The sequence below is a fragment of the Aquarana catesbeiana genome, linkage group LG01 (assembly GCF_042186555.1).
Source record: "Aquarana catesbeiana isolate 2022-GZ linkage group LG01, ASM4218655v1, whole genome shotgun sequence".
Classification (NCBI taxonomy): domain Eukaryota; kingdom Metazoa; phylum Chordata; class Amphibia; order Anura; family Ranidae; genus Aquarana; species Aquarana catesbeiana.
This window is the reverse complement of record NC_133324.1, coordinates 72,116,233-72,140,129: the sequence shown is the minus strand read 5'-3', so window position 1 is coordinate 72,140,129 and position 23,897 is coordinate 72,116,233. Positions and strand designations below refer to the sequence as shown.

Genomic DNA, 23,897 nt, shown 5'->3' with positions numbered 1-23,897 from the left:
TTTTTTTTTTTTTTTTTTTTTTTTTTAAGTCCTGCCAGTCCTCACACTAACTCTGCTTAAAAGGACTCAACAATCCAACTTGACACTTGGGTTCTGATGCTGTATTATTGAATGGTGGGTGGGGGACTTTTATCAGGCTGGGATAGGGCTTAAATTGTCTCTTTAGGCAATATTTTTTTGACTGAGTAGGAAATGGGTAGAACGTCCCTTTTTTCTGTTTGTATCCCATAGGGAAGATTTCCCCATAGACACAACAGGAAACATTCACTGTGGTTCACTTTAGACATAATTTTTTTTTTTGACACATGTGCGGCACACAAGCCACAGCATATAATTTGTCACTCAATTCATCTAACACTAAATGATCTTTCTGAATAAATTCAACACATGTTAACTAAAACACAGCAGCTAAAGCTTTTTTTTGAGTTTTGGACAGCGTGAGAAAAAGTCAAGGCTTTGACTGCAGTCTATGCATGACAAAAAGAGGGCAGAAAGTTTGGAGCTAAAGTGTCAACATGGCCACAAAACTAGTAATAACCAGTCAGAAGGTTCCAGACCTTCACTTTACCAAAAGTGACTGTTTACAACATTTCACCTCACTTTTGGTGAACATCGTTATTGGGACAGGAAATAAGGAAAAATCTCTACAATGGGGAGAAAAAAAAAATTCTATACTTTAACAACTTTGTACCAGTTTATGCATCTATAAAGGTTGCAAATTAGATGCTCCAAAAAAAGAAAAAAAAAAAAAAATCAGATGCTAATTTGAGTCATGCGTATTCTTCCTTGAATCCTAGTGTGCTTTGTGTATTTCCTCCAGATCCGAGCTATGATCCAGGGCTTAATTCACTAAAGAATATCACATGAGATAATTGGATCACGCGACACATTTTTTCCCAATTACCTCATGCGATATTCAAAATGTCAAGTCACTGTCAGTTTATGTGGTATTTACTGCACTAGTAAAAAACGCACGGTAAAAAACCACATAAACTGACTCTAAAGTCAACTTACTAAACTAAATAAAAAAATACATTTGTTGAACAAGTGTGGTCCAACCACGCCTAATTCAAGGAACATATTTAATTAGTGCTGGTTGTTAAGGAGCCGCCACCCGCTTGCGTCCTAAACTACCAGTAAATAGCATGGTTGTTAAGGAGCAGGCGGACGCCACATCCTCAACAACCATGAGTCATCTGCTGTCGGTGGTTTCTCCACTGACAGCAGAGTGTAAACAAAAGAATTACCGGCATTAAAAAAATATATAAAACCCAGCGTAGAGGTCCCCCCAATCCATACCAGGCCCTTTGGATTTGGTATGGATTTTAAGAGGAACCCCACATGACAATAAAACAAAAAAAAAAAAAAAAAAAAAAATCACCCCCCCTTCAAAAATCAGACCCGCACCGATGCCTGGCTCCCTCTGAATGACAGCTCTGCAGCCTCCAGTTGCTAAATAAACGAAGGGAGGGGGCACCTGCTGATGTCACCGGGTGATCCCGCTCCCTTATGATGTCATCAACCGGGATCCAAGCGTTGGTGCAGGTTTTTTTTTTTTCTGTTTGGGTTGGCGTTCATCATAATTTAAGTTAGATCTACCTCGGGGGACAGTTTTTTTTCGGGTGGGGAGGGGGGGATTGAATAAAGGACTTGTCAAAATCTGGCTATGTGTGTTTACTTTTGCACTTTTTTTGTGAATCAGTAGGGGTACTTTGTACCTACATAAGCGCTAAGCACATCTAGTGCTGCTTAAGCGTTTGTTCATTCCAATGGCCAGAATAAATTAATATTCTGGCCAATGGAATGAACACTCAAGCACTTGACGCTCCTAAACGCATTTTCAAAATGGAGCTTTAGGCACGTTTTTAAGGCTGCTTTTCTCTCCCCTGGATCATAGGCATATGGGAGAAAAAAAAAAAAACTTCCTGAATGAGGCCTAAAATGTAAATTCTGCATCCTCAGGTTGGTCTCATGATCATTGTCTCTGCACTGGCCACATGATTGCTGGCAAAGAGGACCTTGGGAGACTGACATCAGAAGCTATATCAGAAATTCTGGTGAAGACTACATGAACTGACAGCTGGTGACAAAACAATTTACCTACAGAAAAAGGTAAACTTTTCTGATATATCATTAACATTTAATTATAGCAGGGCTGTTAATACTATTATTTATAAACACATTCTGTCGCACTTTGAAGGACTGTTGCACGGTCATGCAACACTGTACCCAAATTACAATTTTATCTTTTTTTGAGACAAATAGAGCTTTCTTTTGGTGGAATTTAATTACCACTGGGTTTTTTTTTATTTTTTGCTAATCAAAATTAAAAATGACATTTTTGAAAACAAAAGTGTTTTTCTTTAAAAGTCTATGGGAGAAATCAAAAGTGCTAATTTTAAAGGCTTATATGCATGGTATTGTCATAAAGGGTGTTTGGGGACCTGGGTCCTGCCCCAGGGGACATGGATCAATGCAAAAAAAAGTTTTAAAAACGGCCATTTTTTTGGGAGCAGTGATTTTAATAATGCTTAAAGTGAAACAACAAAAGTGTAATATTCCTTTAAATTTCGTATCTGGGGGGTGTCTATAGTATGCCTGTAAAGGGGCGCATGTTTCCCGTGTTTAGAACAGTCTGACAGCAAAATGACATTTCAAAGGAAAAAAAGTCATTTAAAACTACTCGTGGCTATTAATGAATTGCCGTTCCGAAAATACACATAAAAGTTCATTGATAAAAATGGCATGGGAATTCCCCACAGGGGAACCCCGAACCAAAATTAAAAATAAAAAAAAAAAAAAGACGTGGGGGTCCCCCTAAATTCCGTACCAGGCCTTTCAGGTCTGGTATGGATATTAAGGGGAACCCCGGCCAAATTTAAAAAAAAAAAAAATGGCATGGGGTCCCCCTCAAAATCTATACCAGACCCTTAAGGTCTGGTATGGATTTTAAGGGGAACCCTGCGCCAAAATAAAAAAAAATGGCTTGGGGTACCAGACCCTTATCCGAGCACGCAACCTGGCAGGCTGCAGAAAAAGAGGGGGGGACAAGAGAGCCCCCCCTCCTGAACCCTACCAGGCCACATACTCTCAACATTGGGAGGGTGCTTTGGGGTAGCCCCCCAAAACACCTTGTCCCCATGTTGATGGGGACAAGGGCCTCATCCCCACAACCCTTGCCCGGTGGTTGTTGGGGTCTGCGGGCGGGGGGCTTATCGGACTCTGGAAGCCCCCTTTAACAAGGGGACCCCCAGATCCCGGCCCTCCCCCCTGTGTGAAATGGTAAGGGGGTACAAAAGTACTCCTACCATTTGACAAAAAAACTGTCAAAAATGTTAAAAATGACAAGAGACAGTTGTTGACAATTCCTTTATTTAAATGCTTCTTCTTTCTTCTATCATCTATCTTCCTCCATCTTCTTCTTCTGGTTCTTCTTCTGGTTCTTCCTCCGGTGTTCTCGTCCGGCATCTTCCTCCGCGGCGTCGGCATCTTCTTCCCTTCTTCTCCTCGGGCCGCACCGCATCCATGATGGCATGGAGGGAGGCTCCCGCTGTGTGACGCTTCTCCTCTTCTGACGGTTCTTAAATAACGGGGGGGGCGGGGTCACCGGGTGGCACACAAACAGAATATAGAATAAAAATAAATGGTACAGTATGGACATATTGTAATGACACGATTGAAACAAGGTTTGTTAGCTCTACGCGTTTTACAACTTATTGTTGCTCGTCAGGAGTAAGTGAGTCTTTGGTCTCTGTAATGACATAAATACAATTCCGGTTGATCCAGTGCATATAACATCTGGGGGACAGTGAACAAAAGGTTAGACTCCCAGCTGATACTCAAAGTATCCATATGTTTTGCTGACATGGAGGTTGAGCACCCAGTACACGCTGATCCACCAGGTAATCCCCTTTCTCATCCATTTCCTTGTCCCTTCCCACTGGAGGGCTCACTTCTTTGTTTGTGCCCTTTTTATGACTATTTTCCAAGTGGCTTCTGTGTTTTTTTTTGTGTTCAAGTTCTACACCACCTTGTTTATGCTATGCACTATTAGTCAATACATTCCCTTATTTTACAGCCATTACCAGTCACTGATCTTACTTTCACATACTACATCACGGATTGCTTGGTGCCTGTCCGCCCTGGGTGCGCCACGTGTGGGGGCCGTTTTTCATCCAGCACCTTGCCTCAGTCCCCAGTGGGAGCTGTCTCCGCTCATGGGGGCATGTTTGGCCCAAACTCCATGCCAGCAACATATGGATACCTTGTGAGTATCAGCTGGGACTCTAACCTTTTGTTCACTGTCCCCTGGATGTTATATGCACTGGATCATACTGAATTGTAGTTATGTCATTACAGAGACACAAGACTCACTTGCTCCTGACGAGCGACAATAAGTGGTGAAATGCGTAGAGCTAACAAACCTTATGTTTCAATCATGTATCATTACAATATGTCCATACTGTACCATTTATTTGTATTCTATATTTTGTTTGTGTACCCTGACTTCTGTTATTCTTGTTTCATCATGTACTTACTGTATGGATTATTTTGAATTATAACAATATTTCTTTACAATAAAGCTGCTTAATTTTAAATTTTGCTATTCTCTTGCCCCCTCTGCTGCTATGATAAATAGAATAAAATTAACCGTATAGGTATCTATTAATATTGATGTATAAATTTTATTAACATAATATAATATGGTTGTATATGAAATAATTGTATCAAAAAGTATAAAATATACAATATATCATAGATATGCTAACCACCACAAAAAATTTAGACCCTTTTCCCGCACATGCTTCATTTAAAGTCCCGCCCTTTTTCGCGCCTTTTTTTAAGCAATGTACAGAGTCATCCTTAATGAAAACCTGCTCCGGATCGCTCTGGACCTCAGAGTGGGGCGGCGAAGGTTCATCTTCCAACAGGACAACGACCCTAAGCACGCAGCCAAGATAACAAGGGAGTGGCTAGGGGACAATTCTTTGAATGTTCTTGAGTGGCCCAGCTAGAGCCCAGACTTGAACTCGATTTATCATCTCTGGAAAGATCTGAAAATGTCCGTGTATGGATTGCTCCCCATCCAACCTTATGGAGCTTGAAAGGTCCTGCAAAGGAGAATGGGATAAACTGCCCAAAAATATGTGTGCCAAGCTTGTAGCATCATGCTCAAAAAGACTTGGAGCTGTAATTGGTGCCAAAGGTGCTTCAAAGTATTGAGCAAAGGCTGTGAATACTTATGTACATATGATTTTTTTTCGTTTTTTATTTTGAATAAATTTGCAAAGATTTCAAACACACTTCTTTCAGATTGCCATTATGGGGTATTGTTTGTAGAATTTTGAGGAAAATATTTAATTTTTTTTTTAAAATTCCTTTATTTTATTTTCAATAATGCATGTTACAGTTTGATGTACATGTTATCAAGATCTATAACATTTAATGGATAATATAAAACAGAAGTAGGGAGAGGACTTTAACAGAAACTAACGTCGACTAAAGATGTAACACATATACATTCCTCTTGTTTACACAATCTGTATGGTGAAGGCGGAGCCTGGGTGCATGGGAGAGTCTAATGTAATGATTATCATAGTGTCCATTTGCAAGCAGTTCCCTGAGATATGCCTTGTGTAAACTGATGACTCGTGTAATTATCCTTTATCGACAGGTATAAGAGTAAACCAAAATAACAAAGAGAGAAGCTCTCCACTGACCGGGGGTGGAGATATTCCTTGCCGATCAGTAGAGTCCGGCAAGGGGCAACTAACGTAGAGTAATGTATACCATGATATTCAATATATCTGATCAGATCTTCCCTTAGCCGGAAAAGTATAGGGGGTTGTGTGAGAACCTAGGAAGAGTGGGGGGGGGGGGGGAGGGGAAGGGAGGGGGGAAAAAGCGGGAGACAATAGGGAGGGAGGGGCAAGAAAGATAGAGAGGAGAGGTGGAGAGGGAGGGGAAGTAGAAGAGAAAAAGGGGGGAAGAGAGAGGTAAAGAGAAGAGGGTGGTGGTGTCACCCTCCAGCCAGGCGGGGCCCTCGTATCAAGGAGTGTCCACACTAAGTCATCTCCCGGAGGTAGGCCTCGGAGTAGATGAAGTGTTGCCAGGGGCGCCAGGTCTCCCGAAAGGTTTCCTCCCTGTCATGCAGGGTGGCCGTAAGATCTTCCATGTCCCGCAGTTCGTTAACCCTGGCATACCACAGGATCTTCGTTGGTGGGATTTCCGATCTCCAAAATAGAGGGATGCAGGCCTTAGCCGCATTAAGTAGTTGTATGGTGAGTGAAGCTTTATACTTCTTAATTGGACTTCTAGATAGGTGCAGCAAACAGGCCCCGGGGTCTCCCTCCAGTGCGACACCCGTCAAACGCTCGACCGTATCTGTCACCTCTTTCCAAAACGGTTTAATCTTGGGACAGTCCCAGAAAATGTGCAACATTGTTCCCTCTCCTGCTCCACAACGCCAACATAGACTTGGTACCTGCGGGAGGAACCTGTGAAGAGTGGATGGTACTCTGTACCATCTGGTCACAATCTTGTAGCATGTCTCCTGGACCCTTGTGGCTAGAGAAGATTTTTGGGCAAAGTGTAAGATCTTTTCCCTTTGTGTTTCATCAAAATGCGCTCCTAATTCTGTCTCCCATTTAGTAAGGAAGGGGGGCACAAAGCCTTCAGCCGGGGCGATCAGAGAGAGGTAGATCAGGGATAAAGAGTGGCGTACGGGCTCTCTGCGGTGGCAGATACGTTCCAATTCCGTGAGTGGGCGTGGGGGACCTAGAGTTCGAGCGCTTCGGCGTAAAAAGTTACGCAGTTGGAGACCGCTCAGGAAGTCCAATGGCGTGTCCAGGTCTTCTATTCCCGCGGTCGTCCTGAGCTGGCCACCGGAATCCAGGAAGTCGTGGAGGTGTGGCCATCTATCTCCCGCTGATAAGGCTCTATAAATCGGCCCCTGGCAGCCCGGCAAGAAGTCAGGGTTGCCCAGGATCGGCACCATAGGGGAAGGAATAGGTGATATCCGGGTTTTACGAAAGGTTTCTCTGACCACTCTCAATGTGTTTCCCAGAGTTGGGTGTTCGGCGATGAACTTCGGGATCGGAGTGGAGAGCCACGGCCAACTCCTGGCCGTACCATCGGAGTCCTCTATCTCCATAGTGACCCATTGTTTGGCCTCTGAGTGGCAGTACCAGTCTATTAGTCTGGTAAGATGTGTTGCCCTGTAGTAGGCTTTTACGTCTGGTAGACCCACCCCTCCCCTGCGTTTTGCCATATAAAGTAGTTGTAATTTGATGCGTGGCTGCCTGTGCGACCAGACAAATTCTCGGAGGAGTGTGTCGATTCGCTTGAAAAAGGAGGGCGGGAGATGTATGGGGAGGGCCTGTAGAAGATAGAGTATCCTCGGGAGAGCTGTCATCTTGATGGCATTACAGCGTCCAAACCACGTTAAAGTGAGGGCGTGCCAATGCTGCAGGTCTGTTTTAAGTCTGTGTAGAAGAGTGGCAAAATTTGCTTGGTAAAGGTCGGCGGGGTCCGCGGTGATGGCCACTCCTAGGTACGGAATGGTATCGGTTGCCCAGTGGAACTGGTAGTTCAGGCGCAATTGTCGGATATTTTGCGAGCTCAGTGTGATATTAAGCATGGAGGATTTAGACATGTTTATTTTAAATAGAGACAGAGCCCCGTATTCCCTCAAAGAATGGAGCAAGACGGGGAGTGAGGCAATGGGGTCAGCCAGGAAGAAGATAAGGTCATCTGCGAAAGCGGCGACCTTGTGGGCTCCAGATGTTTTACGGAAGCCCTCTATGTGGGGGTTGGCCCGTATCTTACAGAGCAGGGGTTCCAAGGTAAGAATAAAGATTAGGGGAGACAGGGGACAACCCTGTCTGGTACCATTCCGAATGTCAAAATAACCCGACCTGGTTTCGTTGACCCTAACCGCCGCTGTGGGGTTAGAGTAGAGTGATAAAATCCAGCTGAGCATCGACGACCGGAGGCCAATGTGTTCGAGAGTAGCTCTAACAAACGTCCAATCTACACGGTCGAAAGCCTTCTCTGCGTCAGTTGACAGCAGGAGAAGGGGTCGTCGCGTGGTCCTAGCGGCATGTATGAGGTTCAGCACCCTAATTGTGTTGTCACGTGGTTCCCGTTGGGGGACAAAGCCCGCTTGGTCTTTGTGAATTAGGTTTGGTATGTGTGGGAGCAATCTGTTCGCCAAGATCTTGGCAAATAGTTTCAAGTCGGTGTTTAGCAAAGCTATCGGTCGGTAGTTTCCACACCGAAGTAGGTCCTTTCCCTCTTTAGGGATGAGAGAAATGTAAGCCCTAAGGGAGTCTATGGGGAAGGAGTTACCTTTCGTGATTGAGTTAAGTGCAGCCACTAACGGTTTAGAGAGCGTCTCAAAGAATGTTTTGAAATAGATTGGAGTGAGGCCATCAGGGCCTGGGGCTTTCTTAGGCTTGGAACTCGTCAGTGCTACCCCCAGCTCCTCCACCGTAATGGGGTCTTCCAATTCTTCCACGGTATCGGCCGGTAGAGATGGCATGCCAGAGGAGGCTAGATATTCATGTGGGGTGGATCCCCCAGTAGGGTTAGGGGCATCGGGAGAGGGTCTGTCTAGGTTATAGAGACCGCTGTAAAATGAACGGAATTCTTCCGCCATTTCTGTTGAGGTAGAGACCCTCCGACCCGAAGGGGACAGAATGTGGGGGATGAAAGTTTTGGTGCAGGGACCGCGTAAAGCTCTGGCTAGGAGAGAGCCAGGTTTGTTAGAGAATTCATACATTGTACGACGTGACCATGCTAGCCTCTCTTTAGTTTTATGCAACAGAAGCGAGCGAAGCTCCTCACGTGCTTTAAGTAACTCCTGGTATACGGAGCGTGCTAGGCTAGCCTTATGTGTACATTCAAGGGTCTTAATCTGAAGTAGAAGTTCTTCAGTTCTACGGATTCTTTCCCTCTTGAGACGTGCCCCAATGCCTATCAAAATGCCCCTGATAACTGGCTTGTGCGCCTCCCACATCACCAAGGGGTTGGGGACCGAGGCTTCATTAAGTGCAAAGTATTCCTGCAGTTTGGCTTGGATCTCCGCGCGGAACTCTGCAGATTGAAGCAGTGACTCGTTCAGTCTCCACGAAGGTGGAGATTTAGACATTGGTCCCATTTGGAGCGTCAGGTGTATTGGGGCATGGTCAGAAAAGGAAATGACATGTATGGATGAGTCCACCACCCTTGGCAGGTCCTTATGGGAAAGGAGCAGGTAATCTAGTCTTGAGTACGAATGATGAACTTGTGAAAAGTACGAGTAATCCCTGTCCCTGGGGTGTAAGAGGCGCCAGGGGTCCATCAAACGAAGTGAGTGAAGATCAGATTTAATTCGTTTAAGGCGAGCGTATGAGAGATGGGAGGCACCCCGTGAGATGTCCAACAGGGGGTCCATCGCAAAGTTCATATCACCCCCAAAAATGAGCATCCCCTCCGTAAACTCAAGCAGTTTGGGTATCAGCCCACACAGGAACCGTGCGTGGTCGGCATTGGGGAAATAGATATTGGCAAGAGTGACCTGAACGTCCGACACCCTGCCCTTAATCAGGAGAAAGCGGCCCTGGGGGTCCGCCTGCTGCGCCCCGAACTCCCAAGGTACAGACTTTGCCACTAAAATGCTAACCCCCTTAGATTTGGAGATAGGTGAGATACTGTGGTATGCCGTCGGGAACAGATTGTTAGTCAGTTTAGGAATATGCTCACCATGAAAGTGGGTTTCCTGTAGAAAGGCAATTTGGGTTTTAGTTCTGCGTAGGTCAGCTAGGAGCTGAGAACGCCTTTCCGGGATATTGAGACCCCGTACATTGAGGGAGGTCACCTTTAGGAGAGCCATTGTGGCAGCCGGGGCGCTGAGAATCGTTGACAGGATGAGGAGGACAATCACTTTTAGTTTAAGTTCACGTCCCCACCCAACTAGAGAGCAACAGCACCGGGGAATAGAGGGGGATAAAGAAGGAGATGACAGGATCAGAGAGAGAGGAGGAGAGGGTAAGTAAGGGGGGGAGGAAGGGGAAGGGGGGAGGGAGCAATCTAAGTTAGTCAAGTGACTACTCTATGAGCTCCCGGCTGAGACACAGAAGGAATTGTGCAGCAACCGGGAGGTCGCCCTAAGGGGGGGTGGTCGATGCGTCGAAGTGCGCAACAAAAAGTTTTTGCTATCACCTAAGTAAGCAAGACAAGCAATATAAAAAGGTACTTTTGGGAGTGGTAGGGAGATGCACTGAGTGGAAGGCCTTCAGAATCAGAAACATTGAGAAAAACAATACATTAACCATCGTAAATAAGGTGTGATTTACCACAAATCTGGGCATAACATCCATAAACGCAACTGTGTTTAAGGCTAGTACGTGCAACTAAGTAAACCTCTAACATCCATGACCTACTGGCGTTGACGCATTGCAGAGGCGGCCGAGGACTGAGGACCCCGGGGGTCAACTCGCCCTTCTCCTGGACAGGACCAGGAGGGAACCCCCACCGCCCGACTGTCAGTGTGCCAAGGGAGCATGACCAAATGTGGATCATGAGAAAAATGTATGCACCTCCTCCTCAGCGTCAACGTTCACATCAGATAAGCTCGGATGGAGTGCATGAAGTCTAGCCTGCAGCAAAAATGCAACATTTATCACAATTATAACAATGCGTCCCCCCTCCCTCTTAAGAGTTAACCCATGGAAAAAAGGAGGCACCTTCGGGAAAACAAGAATAAAAATGGTGTCTGATGGTGCGTGGGTTTAAATGTTCCTGGGAGGATCGCCATAGAGGGGGGAAGGAGCGGGGCACCTGCCCATAGGAGGTACTGAAAGTCTTACCGAGAACCAAAAGGTAGCGAGCGTTTAGTCCTCGGATGATGTTGGATGGGCTCTTCTGCCTTCTCGGTTTGGCGGGCGGGATCTTGGGCGTCGAGACCTCCGTTGTCTGGGTGGTGCTGAACCTTGTGAATCCTGGGAAAGCAGATAGTCAAACCAGTTGGGCACCTCAATCACTGGCCTGGAGATGAAATGAAAGAGGGCAGGGAGTTGGTCTGGCGTGCGGAGGTAGAATTCCGCCCCCTGCCTCCTAACGATAAGATGGAAGGGGTGACCCCATCAGTAGGTGGCATCAGCCTCGCGGATAACTTCCAGTAGGGGTCGCATGAGCCCACGCATGGTGCGTGTTTGTCTGGAAATGTCAGGGAAAATCCTGATGGGAGCCCCGTCAAAGTCTATTGGGCCCTTTTCTCAGGCAAGGCGAAGAATGTCCTCCTTGATAGTGAAAAAATGCACCCTGCATAGTACATCACGGGGAGAGTCCAGTTCGGATGATGATCTCTGTGCGGAGGGTGGGGGTCTGGGGCCTGGAATACGATGCACCCTGTCCAGTTCCAGGTCAGCTGTCGGTGGTTTGCCCAGAACCTGGTTTAGGATGGCGACCACTGTGGATCGGAGGTCTGGGCCCATGGTGGCTTCTGGGATCCCCCTTAGGCGCAAATTGTTCCGCCTGCTCCTATTCTCGCCGTCGTCCAGGCGTAGCTGAACATCGACAAGATGGCGGCGGAAGGCCCCATACTCCGACTCCAGTGTAGTGAGGCGCGCTTCTGTGGTAGATTGGGAGGCTTCGATCGTGGTGACTCTCTCCTCGACAACATCCACTTGCTGTTTTAGGTCATGCAGTTCTCTGGTTAGTGCGTTGACAATAGAGGTGGCCATAGCGTTTAAGTCCTGTTTGGTGGGGAGGCCTGACACTATGTCTCTTAGAGAGCATTCAACTAGGCCGCTTAGGTCACCAGCGTTATCTGGAGGCAATGGTGTGTCAGCAGTTATGAGAGCCGGGGACACTATAGGAGAGGGTGCTCTGTGCGGCAAGGGGGGAAAGTCCTCCTCCGCTGCGGAGGTAATTGCAGGAGCGCCCTTCTTACTTGAAGGTGCAGCGCCCGCCGTGCTGACTCAAGGCGGCGCCATCTTGCTCTGTCCCGCCGGCGAGGAAACCTGCTGTTGCCGCAGAAAGTAGTGTGAGATTTCGGGTCCCCTCCGTTCCTCAGTGACCGGTGGGTGCCTGCGGCCTCCTGGCATGAATGGATGGCTTAGCTGATCGGTGCTACGGGTGATTAACGGCCCGTTTCAGTGCAGAGCTCCCGACGACGCGTCCTCACGTTTCCATAGCTAGATCACGTCTCCCTCCTTTAATATATTTTGCGCTGAAGTTTCTGCGCCTCATTCAGGTGTTAGGGGGCCCAAGCCAGGCAGTAGTGAGCAAGCGAGTGATGGAGCCTGTCTGCAGGGTCAGGGGTAGTCAAGCAGTAGGTATGGTACAGTGTGTGACCCTTTTTGATGATTTATAGTATTGGAGAGGACTCAGGCAGGGCACGGGCTTTGAAAACTGCGGTTATGTCACCCCCAACAACAGTACCTTGTGGTAGAATCTGCAGACTGTTCTTTAGGTCACAGGTTAGGAGGGAGAGGGGGGAACGGCTCTGCGATTTCACAATGTCCTTTAGCTGTTTGTTCCCTCTTGTGCAGGTCCCAGGTCGGGTGGCAGCTCCCTCCCCCAGACCTCAGCACCCCAGGACAGTGTTAATATAATCCTGAACTCCAAGATGGCTGCCGGTGTATGGAGCCCACCGAGGGCCTTTATGGTGTTTTCTGCGTCCCCCCCTCGTTTCCTCCGGATCCCGCTGCTGCTTCCAAGTAGGTGGCACCAATGTATAGCCTGCGGTGGCCCCTCCTCCGCCGATTGCGGTACCCGAGGCCGGGGATGGCGGGGGCTCCGCAGGCCGCAAGATGGCGGATCGCGTCCAGGTTGTGGAGCCGAATGGAGGTCTCTGCAGTGCGATCGCTGGATGCTTGTCTCCTCCGGTTCTCGCCTCCTCCCACCTCTGACCCTTCCGCCGATCGCGGTACTCTAGGCCGGGGATCGCGAGGCCGCTGTAGGCCGCAAGATGGCGGAATGCCTCCTGGAAGTGGAGCTGGCCTGTTACAACACCCTCGGGCGGCTGTCCTTCATAATACCCTCCTTCCCTGCTGAGGATGGTTTCCTGCCACACTTAGGGAGCCTTGTGAATTGAAATAAAATGAGTTTAAAGGCAGGATGGCTACGGATAAAGCCAGGACCGGCGGAGCTCCTCTGGAACACGTCCTGCTCCTTGCTACATCCGGACACGCCCCCCCGAAAATATTTAATTTAATCCATTTTGGAATAAGGATGTAACAAAATGTGGAAAAAGTGAAGCACTGTGAATATTTTCCGGATGCACTGAATGTGCGTCGTAGTGCACTATCCTCCATTCTAAATGGCACACCAACTCACATACGTAGTAACAGAAAACACACCAGCGGTATTGCACACAATGATGTACAGTAGCGAATGCTGTGAGTTGTGTTGCCAAAAATATTTCAAGTTTTTCTTTTTTCTCTTTTAACTGAGAACCCATTCAAAATTACTGGGCTGCCATAACACAATGTGCCTCAGTGCCTGAAAAAGTGTGCGTTAATGTGAATGAGCCTTAAGCCCTAATATACATGGGATGCTGAGGCAACCTCTTCTGGACGATTTTTTTGACAGCTTGAAACCAAGGCACAAAAAACAGTATTATTCAAAGTGGAGTTGCACCCAAAAAAGGAACTTCTGCTTTTCGGAATCCTCCCCCCCTCCGGTGTCACATTTGGCCCTTTCAGGTATTTTGCTCCCACTTCCAGGCATAGATACCCAAGCCACCCGTGGGTATCTATGCCACTTCCGGCACCTTCCCCCCCCCCCGCTGTCTTCTGGGAGACACACAGGTCCCAGAAGACAGCAGGGAGCAGTGGGATCGCACAGCGCAAGTCGTGCATGCGCAGTAGGGAACCAGGAAGTGAAGCAAGACTTCACTTCCTTATTCCCTTACCGAAGATGGGGCGGCAGCACCACCCGAGAGCCGAGGGAGAAAACGACTTCGGGTGCCAACATTGCGGGCTCCCTGGACAGGTAAGTGTCCTTATTTTAAAAGTCAGCAGCTGCAGTATTTGTATCTGCTGACTTTAAAAAAAAAAAAAAAAAACATTCGGCGGAACTCCGCTTTAACTATTTCAGCCATTCTGTGAGACCAGAGTGAGTAGCAGCAGCCGAGAGAGCAGTGTACTTGTATCTACCTCAATTTCGGTGCTTTTCCTATGGATCCCATAATGAGCATATGTGAGAAAATTAAAAAAGCCAGATAATAAATTTAATGCAACTATGTTTGATCAAGTCAGGTGTCAACTGATTCAAATCTAACATATAGGTCAAATTCCACTTTGGCCAACAGCAATGCTAGTGGTGTATTGGATTGGATCATGGGCTCATTAGGGGTATATAAACGGTCTATGAAGAATTGCAAGCAATTACAAGTTTTTAAAATATTTTTTTAGTGGTTTTTCATCACTTGCTATCAATTTTAAGTTTTGTAATGTAAAAAAAAAAAAAAAAAAGGCACCTTTAATAACGCTTCTAAACGAAGACGTGGCTAAACGCCAGTACTGCGTTTGGCATCTGAAACGTAGGAAACTTCGGTGTCTGAACTCATTTTTTTGCCTTCAAAGAAAAGCCTATGAACGCAACTGCCTAAAAACGACATTAAATGAATCTGTGTACATGTACACATAAGATAACATTGGATGAGTTCAGGGGCAGCTGAAAAAAGCAGCCAACTGCCTCTGAACATCCGTTTACCAGCAGCAGTGTTAGGCCTCATGTACAATGTCGTTTTTAGGCAGTTGCGTTTTTAGGCTTTTCTTTGAAGGCAAAAAAAATGAGTTCAGACGCTAAAGTTTCCGGCATGTCAGACTCAAAATGCCACTCAACGCGGTACCGGCGTTTTGCCGCAATTTTGTTTACAAGCGTTTTTACAGGTGCCCTATTTTTTAACATTACAAAACTTAAAAATCATAGCAAATGATGAAAAAAACACTACATTTAAAAAAAAAAACAAAAACTTGTAATTGCTTGCTTTGCTTCATAGACCATTTATATACCCCTAATGAGCATGATCCAATCCAATACACTACTAGCATTGCTGTTAGCCAAAGTATAATTGGAATTTGACCTATATGTTAGATTTCAACCAGATGACCCCACCATTGAGCTTCTCCCCCGACTTGATCAAACATAGTTGCATGAAATTTAGGGTTAGGGTCAGTGTTTCCTATTAGGGTTAGGGGGTAATGGTTAGGGTTTTCCCCTTGAAGAACAAGTTTAGGGTAATGGTAAGGGTTATGGTTTCCCATTAGGGTTTCCGGTTAGGGTTTCCCATTAGGGTTAGGGGGTTATGGTTAGAGTTTTCCCCTTGAAGAACAATTTAGGGTTAGGGGTTAGAGTTTCCCATTAGGGTTTTCCCCTTGAAGAACAAGTTAGGGTTAGGGTTTAAGGTTAGGGTTTCCCATTAGGGTTAGGGGGTTATGGTTAGGGTATTCCCCTTAAAGAACAAGTTAGGGTTAGGGGTTTATGGTTAGGGTTTTCCCCTTGAAGAACAAGTTAGGGTTTCCAATTATGGTTAGGGTTTGCCATAAGGGTTAGGGGGTTATGGTTAGAGTTTGCCCCTTGAAGAACAAGTTAAGGTTAGGGGTTAGGGTTTCCCCCTTGAAGAACAAGTTAGGGTTTGGTGTTAGGGGGTTATGGTTAGGGGTTTCCCCTTGAAGAACAAGTTAGGGTTTCCATTTAGGGTTTCTTATTAGGGTTAGGGGGTTATGGTTAGGGTTTTCCCCTTGAAGAACAAGTTAGGGTTTGATGTTAGGGGGTTATGGTTAGGGGTTTCCCCTTGAAGAACAAGTTAGGGTTTCCATTTAGGGTTTCTTATTAGGGTTAGGGGGTTATGGTTAGGGTTTTCCCCTTGAAGAACAGGTTTAGAGTTATGGCAATGGTTATGGTTTCCCATTAGGGTCTCCGGTTAGGGTTTCCCATTAGGGTTAGGGGGTTTTGGTTAGAGTTTGCCCCTTGAAGAACAAGTTAGGGTTAGGGGTTAGGGTTTTTTCCTTGAAGAACAAGTTAGGGTTTCCTGTTAGGGTTTCCCATTAGGGTGTTATGGTTAGGGTTTTTTCCTTGAACAAGTTGGGGTTAGGGTTTTCGGTTAGGGTTTCCCGTTAGGGGGTTAGGGTTTTCCCCTTGAAGAACAAGTTAGGGTTTCTGGTTAGGGTTAGGGGGTTATGGTTAGGGTTTTCCCCTTGAAAACAAGTTAGGGTTAGGGTTTCCGGTTAGGGTTTCCAATTAGGGTTAGGGGGTTATGGTTAGGGTTTTCCCCTTAAAGAACAAGTTAGGGTTTCCGGTTAAGGTTAGGGGTTATGGTTAGGGTTTTCCCCTTGAAGAACAAGTTAGGGTTAGGGTTTCCGTTTAGGGTTTGCCATTGGGGTTAGGGGGTTAGGGTTAGAGTTTGCCCCTTGAAGAACAAGTTAGGGTTTCCCCCTTGAAGAACAAATTAGGGTTTCCACTTAGGGTTAGGGTTTTCCCCTTGAAAACAAGTTAGGGTTTCCGGTTAGGGTTTCCAATTAGGGTTAGGGGGTTATGGTTAGGGTTTTCCCCTTGAAGAACAAGTTAGGGTTAGGGTTTCCGTTTAGGGTTATGGTTTCCCATTAGGGTTTCCGGTTAGGGTTTCCCATTAGGGTTAGGGGGTTATGGTTAGAGTTTGCCCCTTGAAGAACAAGTTAGGGTTAGGGGTTAGGGTTTCCCCCTTGAAGAACAAGTTAGGGTTTCCGGTTAGGGTTAGGGGGTTATGGTTATGGTTTTCCCCTTGAAGAACAAGTTAGGGTTTCCGGTTAGGGTTAATTAAAAATATTTTAAAAATTGCAATTAAAATTTGCATAAAAAAGACAAAATAAATTAATTAAAAAAAAAAGAAAATACACATACAGCTTTAAAAAAAAATTTAAGAAAAAAATTCTAATAATCAATTGCAATTTAAAAATTAAATGTATTAAAAAAATTGCAATTAAATTTTGCAAAAAAAAGGCAAAATAAATTAAAAAAATGAAATTACATATACAGCTTATAAAAAAATTAATAAATAAATATGCTAATCAATTGCAATTGAAAAATTATTTATATTAAAAAATTTGCATTTTTCCTCACATATGCTCAATATGGGATCCATAGTAAAAGCACCGAAATTGAGGTAGATACAAGTACACTGCTGTTCTCTCTGCTGCTCACTCTGGTCTCACAGAATGGCTGAAATGGTTAAATAATACTGTTTTTTGGGCTTTGGGAGGGTCCTATGATGTTATCTTAAATAAACACTCCTAGACGCAAACATGGCATGCAAACCCTGCAAAACGGGCGTTTTAAACGCTGGTTTGAAGCTGTCAAAAAATTTGTTCAGAGCAGGTTGCCTCAGCGTTCCATGTACATTAAGCCTAAGAGTCAATTTAAAAGTTACCTCAATAGAAGAGTAACATATTTATTTTGTGGGTCTTATATTTAATGTAGTCCGAGCTGAACAAGGGGGTCTGTGCAGAATGGACAAATGTCATGTGTCTCCCTGGTAAAGAAAACGTAAAACATTTTTTAAAATGTAAAATGTTACCATTTTAGACTTTTCAGTTTTTTGGACACTGTTGTTCTGATTTTTATTCTAGATTTTATTATTGTGTTTTACTGGGTATACCCCGACTAGCTCCTGATAGCTGCCTTGTCTATCTTCAACAATCAAAGACCAGCAATTACCCTCAAATAAAACTCTCCTTTCTATTGCTGTTATTACATCTCTTACTTTCTGGCATTTCAGCATGCTAAAGTGTGCAGCCAGCCCAGTTTGCATGGGAAATATTTGCCAACAAAATATATTGGCAGTTTATCTCATATTGGTATAGGAGTTTTGTTTTTTTTTTTTATCAAACCTTTGGATTTTGCAGAATAAAATGACTGTTGCTTCCCAAAGAATTGCTCCTGCAAACTGAATATGTACCTCTTTCATGGGTGACTAGTCCAAACTTGTCTACAAGTCCTAAAGTCTCTAAAAGAATCTTCAGCACTGGAATTTTGTGTATTGGGTTCCTGGCCCCTGCTGGGCTCAATGGTTTCTCCTACCAGACCCTGTGTTGCTACTGTCCCCGGTAGTAATTCAGGGGCCTGCAGACGGAACCACGGCACAGAGAGGGGAGCTGTCACCAACACTTGCGTAAGTGTTCAATGCTGAAAATTCTGTAGGAGGCTTTTAACACCTGAAGACAGTGTGATTTGAACACACTGCGCCCAATGGAGAGGCAAGTATTCAGGTCTTCAATGGCAGGAGCAGTTCTTTAGATTTTCCTTTTTTGGTAAGCAGCAGAGTTGTTTAAATGAATTTTTCCAAATGGGTCTATAGTAAGATCAAACCGAGGGGGTGCTCTAAAAGACCGAACAATATGGAGCCTGCTGTCAATTGTCTCTTCCGAATAGGATTAGATTTTTTTTTTTACGGAACCCCTTAGATAATGTACAACTGGGAAGAAGGCAATTAACAAAAAAAGAAACAGGTTTTACCATTCAGAAAGAATTTGGTGCAGATGCAATGAAAAGATGGAGAGAAGGTTTTACCTCCTTAGCAATCGTTGTTATGAAGGCGGGTGGTCTGGCCGTGGCAATGAGTGACAGAGCGTGTCGTGCCGAGCGGGCCGAGTCCGCTGCCGGGCTCAGGGGCAACCCGATTGTGATGCTAAATAGGGATCAGGCAGAAAGGAAGAATAAAAAAAAAAAAAAAAAAAAAAAAAGAGAGGCATTAGAAACATATAGAGTGAAAAGATTAGACACAGCTTATAATGTCAGTTCAAGGTCAATGGGATCACTCAAACAGTTAGAATATAATGGACTCCCAACAATAAGCAGTGATTAGGAGTCAGGGTGTTCCTGCATCACATACAAAATCGAATAATTAAGCGTGAAGATTGAAAACAGTATGTGAATCTGTCCGAAGTGTTAAAAGGGTCTTGTTAACAAATGATGCAGCCCCGGCTCTGAATACATATCACAAAAGACCAGGGCCCAACAACAGCACTGTTTCCAATATTCAGGAAGGGTTTTTATATGGCAGATGGATGTGTTTAATAAAAACACTTCCTGTGCCTGTCCCAGAGTCCTTTACAGTTGCTGAATGTCAAAAGCCACCATTTCTACAATGGACGAAAGGTTCTGTTACAAAACGTGTATACCAATAATGCATAAAAACATGTTCAAAATCAGGATAAAATAGATGCAATATTCAGCCTTTCTTCAAATTCAAATAGCGGATCTAAAACCAAAACGTAATTCATTGTGGATAGAGTAGGGACCGATTAAGGTGTATACATAGCCAGAATGTTTTTTTTTTGGACAGAGTAGGAAAATGTTTAAACCACGATCAGGTTATTTTTGCTGTCTGTATACCTCTACATTGATCTTCCTGGAGACACCACAGGAAAAAAGTATGGCTGTGGAAATTAAAGCTTAATTCCTCGATTAATCGATTCATTTTTTTTTGATCGATCAAACTTCTTTTGATCGGTACTCACCTCTCCGCCGGCTTCCGGGTCTTCAGGGAGTTCGGTCGGAGATCCGGTGACGTCACAGACATCGATGTCACCAGACTCCTCCCCCCTTCCCCAAGTGCCTTCGTCTGCTAACGAAGGGAAGGGGGGAGGTGTCCGGTGACGTCGAAGTTCTGATTGAACGTAACACGTACGGGGGAGGAGCTACGCATGCCGTCACCCGCTGCTGCCCTACGGAACTAACACGATTGTCGGCTTTACATGCTGTGTTTTTATCATCTTTATGTGAGTAGTTTGTGTTTGAACACAAAAATTAAATCTTATACTTAAGCGGTGAGCACTTAGATCTTTTCTTTCTACCCATGACCTGGCATCCTTGCTGAGATCTAAGGAGACGTGAGAGAAGTTTATGGTCCGTGTTAACCCTTTTGATACCTGCTTGCATGACCACCTGTTTGCACAGGGGTCCATAAGGTGAGAGTGATTAGTTAGACCGGAGGTGGAGGGATTGTCACGCTACTATGGAAAAAAAAATTACTTACGTCAGTGCTACAGTTTGAATTTAAAACTTATTTGTGTGAACTGTGAAGTTAAGTCATGGATTGCGGAAACTAACTAGTGTCGGGTGATTGTATATAGTGTATACCACATTTACCACTGACTAATGCAGAGTTGCAATGCAAGGAGATCAGCTAAAACTAGTTGAATCTGTATGTGCATTACAATTAATCGAAATTAGTCGATTAAAAAAAAAATCGATTCATCGAACACGAAAATTTTTATCAGTAACAGCCCTAGAAAAAAAAAAGAGATGAAATCTCGCCAAAAGTAAAGGGCCGTACACAAGGGCTGACTATCGGGCAGTATCGGCTGGTTCAATAGAAACTGGTGGACATTCGGCCCATATTTTATTAGTTGAACTAGATGGACTTGAGTCTTTTTTGAACCAGACTAACTATGCAGCTATGTGACAGAAGCCGGCATGACCGAAAAAGGTCTGCTGATCGGCATCCGATCAGCTCTCTCAGCCAATGGCTGAGAGCGCTGACCTGTGTGTTCTGGCTGGGGGGGGGGGGGGGGCGCCCCCCTGTCAGAACACAATAGCTAAGCAGGGAGATCACTGGACAAACATCAAATAGTTAGTACAGCAAACTTCTCCAGAGCTCCTCCGTTTTTTTTCGTTCAAACCACTCGAGGTCGAATGAAAAAAAAAAAAAAAAAAAAAAAAAAAAAAAAACGATAGTGTGCACCAGGCTTAAGGGCTTCCACCATGCTCCAACCTGCCCTTAATCTACCCACTGCTAAATGCGCTCCAACTTGGGAGAAAATGATAGAGTTAAGACTGCAGTACACAGAGGAGCCTTGATGTAGGCATTGTGGCTTATGCATATATCTACAAATGTGTGCAAACAAAACCCTCTGTTTTTAATGTGAATGTTCAGACAGGGTCAATTTGTTGAAGCTGGAGCTTGGCTTTAAAATAAATAAAATTAAAAAATACCCCTTCACATCTAAATGGTACCAGCCATGCCCATGGACCAGTATATCCATGCTGAGCCCTGCCATCTTAATACCAGCCTGTAGGTCCTTCAGTATACTATAGAGTGAGTGCTGAAATAAAATCATTGCTCATACACAAAATCTATCTGTGGTCAGTTTTAACAGGATGATAAATTTACACTGGGAGAAAGGAACAACGATGACCAATCATTCTGTAGCATTATTAGGCTAGAAGCATATTTTTTATATTTTATATTGTAACCTCTAAAGAGTAGGACCCTCCTTACCCTATTGTATTAAATTGTGTTTTAACTGTACTGTCTGCCTTCACTTTGTAAAGCGCTGCGCAAACTGCTTGAGCTATATAAATCCTGTATAATAATAATAGTATGCAAATATGGTTTCCATAATGTTTATATATAAAATTATGAACAAATTAGCTTGCACACTGATTTTTATTCATACAGAGATCACACTTGTTCTACTATGCTGAACAGTAAAAGATTTATTCACATAAAATGAGCTTATGATTGAATCCTCCCAACATGGTTGTGTACACACAGAGACACAAATTAGGGCCAACCTAAAACATTTCCAGGTTTCAATTACCAGAAAACCAGGTGTACTGTATGCAAATGTATTGGCAAGGTGCATACTCCTTGAAGAAGAAAGCAGAGAGATGACCTAATCAGTCTGCAGCTCTTTCACTGTCCAATCAACAGGCTGGGGGTGGGTAGAGTACATTCATGTATTCCTTAACTACCTAGCTTTATTTGGTGGCAGGGCTGTGTAAATTGCAGGACTGGATGGACAGAATTACAGCTACCTCATATGTATTCCATCTATGTATTTACAGTAGCCGTTTGCCTGGAGTTTAGCTTTAACCACTTCAGCTCCAGAAGGATTTACCCCCTTCCTGACCAGAGAACTTTTTGCGATACGGCACGGCGTCGCTTTAATGGACAATTGCGCGGTGGTGTGATGTTGCACCCAAACAAAATTGACTTCCTTTTTTTCCCACAAATAGAGCTTTCTTTTGGTGATATTTGATCACCTCTGCGGTTTTTATTTTTTGCGCTATAAACAAAAAAAGAGCAACAATTTTGAAAAAAAAGCAATATTTTACTTTTTGCTATAATAAATATCCCCCCAAAAATATAAAAAAAACACATTTCTTTCTCAGTTTTGGCCGATATGTATTACTTGACCAATTTTTTGATAAAAAAATAAAAAACGTAATAAGCGTATATTGATTGGTTTGCGCAAAAGTTATAGCGTCTACAAAATAGGGGATAGATTTATGGCATTTTTAATATTTTTTTATTAGTAATGGTGGCGATCTGCGATTTTTATGGTGACTGCGACATTATGGCGGACACATCGGACACTTTTGACACTATTTTGGGACCGTTTTCATTTATACAGCGATCAGTGCTATAAAAATGCACTGATTACTGTGTGAATGACACTGGCAGGGAAGGGGTTAAACACTAGGGAGCGATCAAGGGGTTAAGTGTGTCCTAGGGAGTGATTCTAACTGCGGGGGGGGGGGGGGGGATTGCCTCACTAGAACATGACAGAGAGCAGTAGCTCTCTGTCATGTTGCTGGGCAGAACAGGAAAATGCCCTGTTTACAAAGGCATCTCCCCATTCTGCCGCTCCGTGACACGATCGCGGGCCCCCAGCAAACATTGAGTCCGTGGGACCCACAGGCACGGAGTATGCAGCGGGCGCGCGCGCCCACAATTTAAAAGGGGACGTACCTGTATGCCCATTTGCCCAGCCGCGCCATTGTGCCGACGTATATCGTTGTGCGCTGGTCGGCATGTGGTTAAATGCTTCAGCCCCGGAAGGATTTGCCCCCTTCCTGACCAGAGCACTTTTTGCGATTCGGCACTGCGACGCTTTAACTGGCAATTGCGCGATCGTGTGAAGTTGTACCCAAACGAAATTGACGTCCTTTTTTTCCCACAAATAGAGCTTTCTTTTGGTGGTATTTGATCGCCTCTGCGTTTTTTATTTTTTGTGCTATAAACAAAAAAAGAGCGACAATTTTGAAAAAAAACCACCTCAATATTTTTTACTTTTCTGCTATAATAAATATCCCCCAAAAATATATAAAACAACTATTTTTTTTTCCTCAGTTTAGGTTGATATGTATTCTACATATTTTTGGTAAAAAAAAAAAAAAAATATCGCAATAAGCGTATATTGATTGGCTTGCGCAAAATTTATAGAGTCTACAAAATAGGGGACAGTTTTATGGCATTTTTATTGTTCATTTTTTTTTATTAGTAATGGCGGCAATCTGCGATTTTTATTGGGACTTCGACATTATGGCGGACTCATCGGACATTTTTGACACTCTTTTGGGACCAATGACCATTTGTCATTTATACAGCGATCAGTGCTATAAAAGTGCATTGATTACTGTGTACATGACACTGGCAGTGAAGGGGTTAACCATTAGGGGGCGATGAAGGGGTTAAGTGTGTCCTAGGGAGTGATTTCTAACTGTGGGGGGACCAGCGGTCACAATCACAGAGAACGCGGCGAGCGCGCGCCCGCTCCCGCAGCACCGCTTCTTAAAGGGGACGTACCTGTACGCCCTTTTGCCCACCAATGCCATTCTGCCGACGTACATCGGCATGCGCTGGTCGGGAAGCGGTTAATGTGTATGTCAAGTCAAATCTTTTTTTCTCCATACAATGCCGCAAGTTAAAAAGTTCTAATCCTTCCCCACTCCCTAAAAGTAGAAAAAAGAAAAAATAACGTTTTGATTTCACATTCACTTTAAGCTAAACACATGAACATTACACATGTATACATATATTTACATACAGTGGGGGAAATAATGATTTGATCCCCTGCAGATTTTGTAGGTTTGCCCACTTACAAAGAAATGAAGGGTCTATCATTTTTATCATAGGTGTA

General features: G+C 44.5%; 1 protein-coding gene across 2 annotated transcripts in view; it reads right to left on the bottom strand.

Moving 5' to 3' along the window:
• WDR7 (WD repeat domain 7) overlaps positions 1-23,897 on the bottom strand; it is a 586,970-nt gene that overhangs the window by 125,318 nt on the left and 437,755 nt on the right. For both annotated transcript variants that reach the window (XM_073620215.1, XM_073620224.1), the window contains one exon: positions 18,538-18,655. In XM_073620215.1, the coding sequence (XP_073476316.1) occupies positions 18,538-18,655 (118 nt within the window). The remainder of the gene's footprint in view (positions 1-18,537; positions 18,656-23,897) is intronic.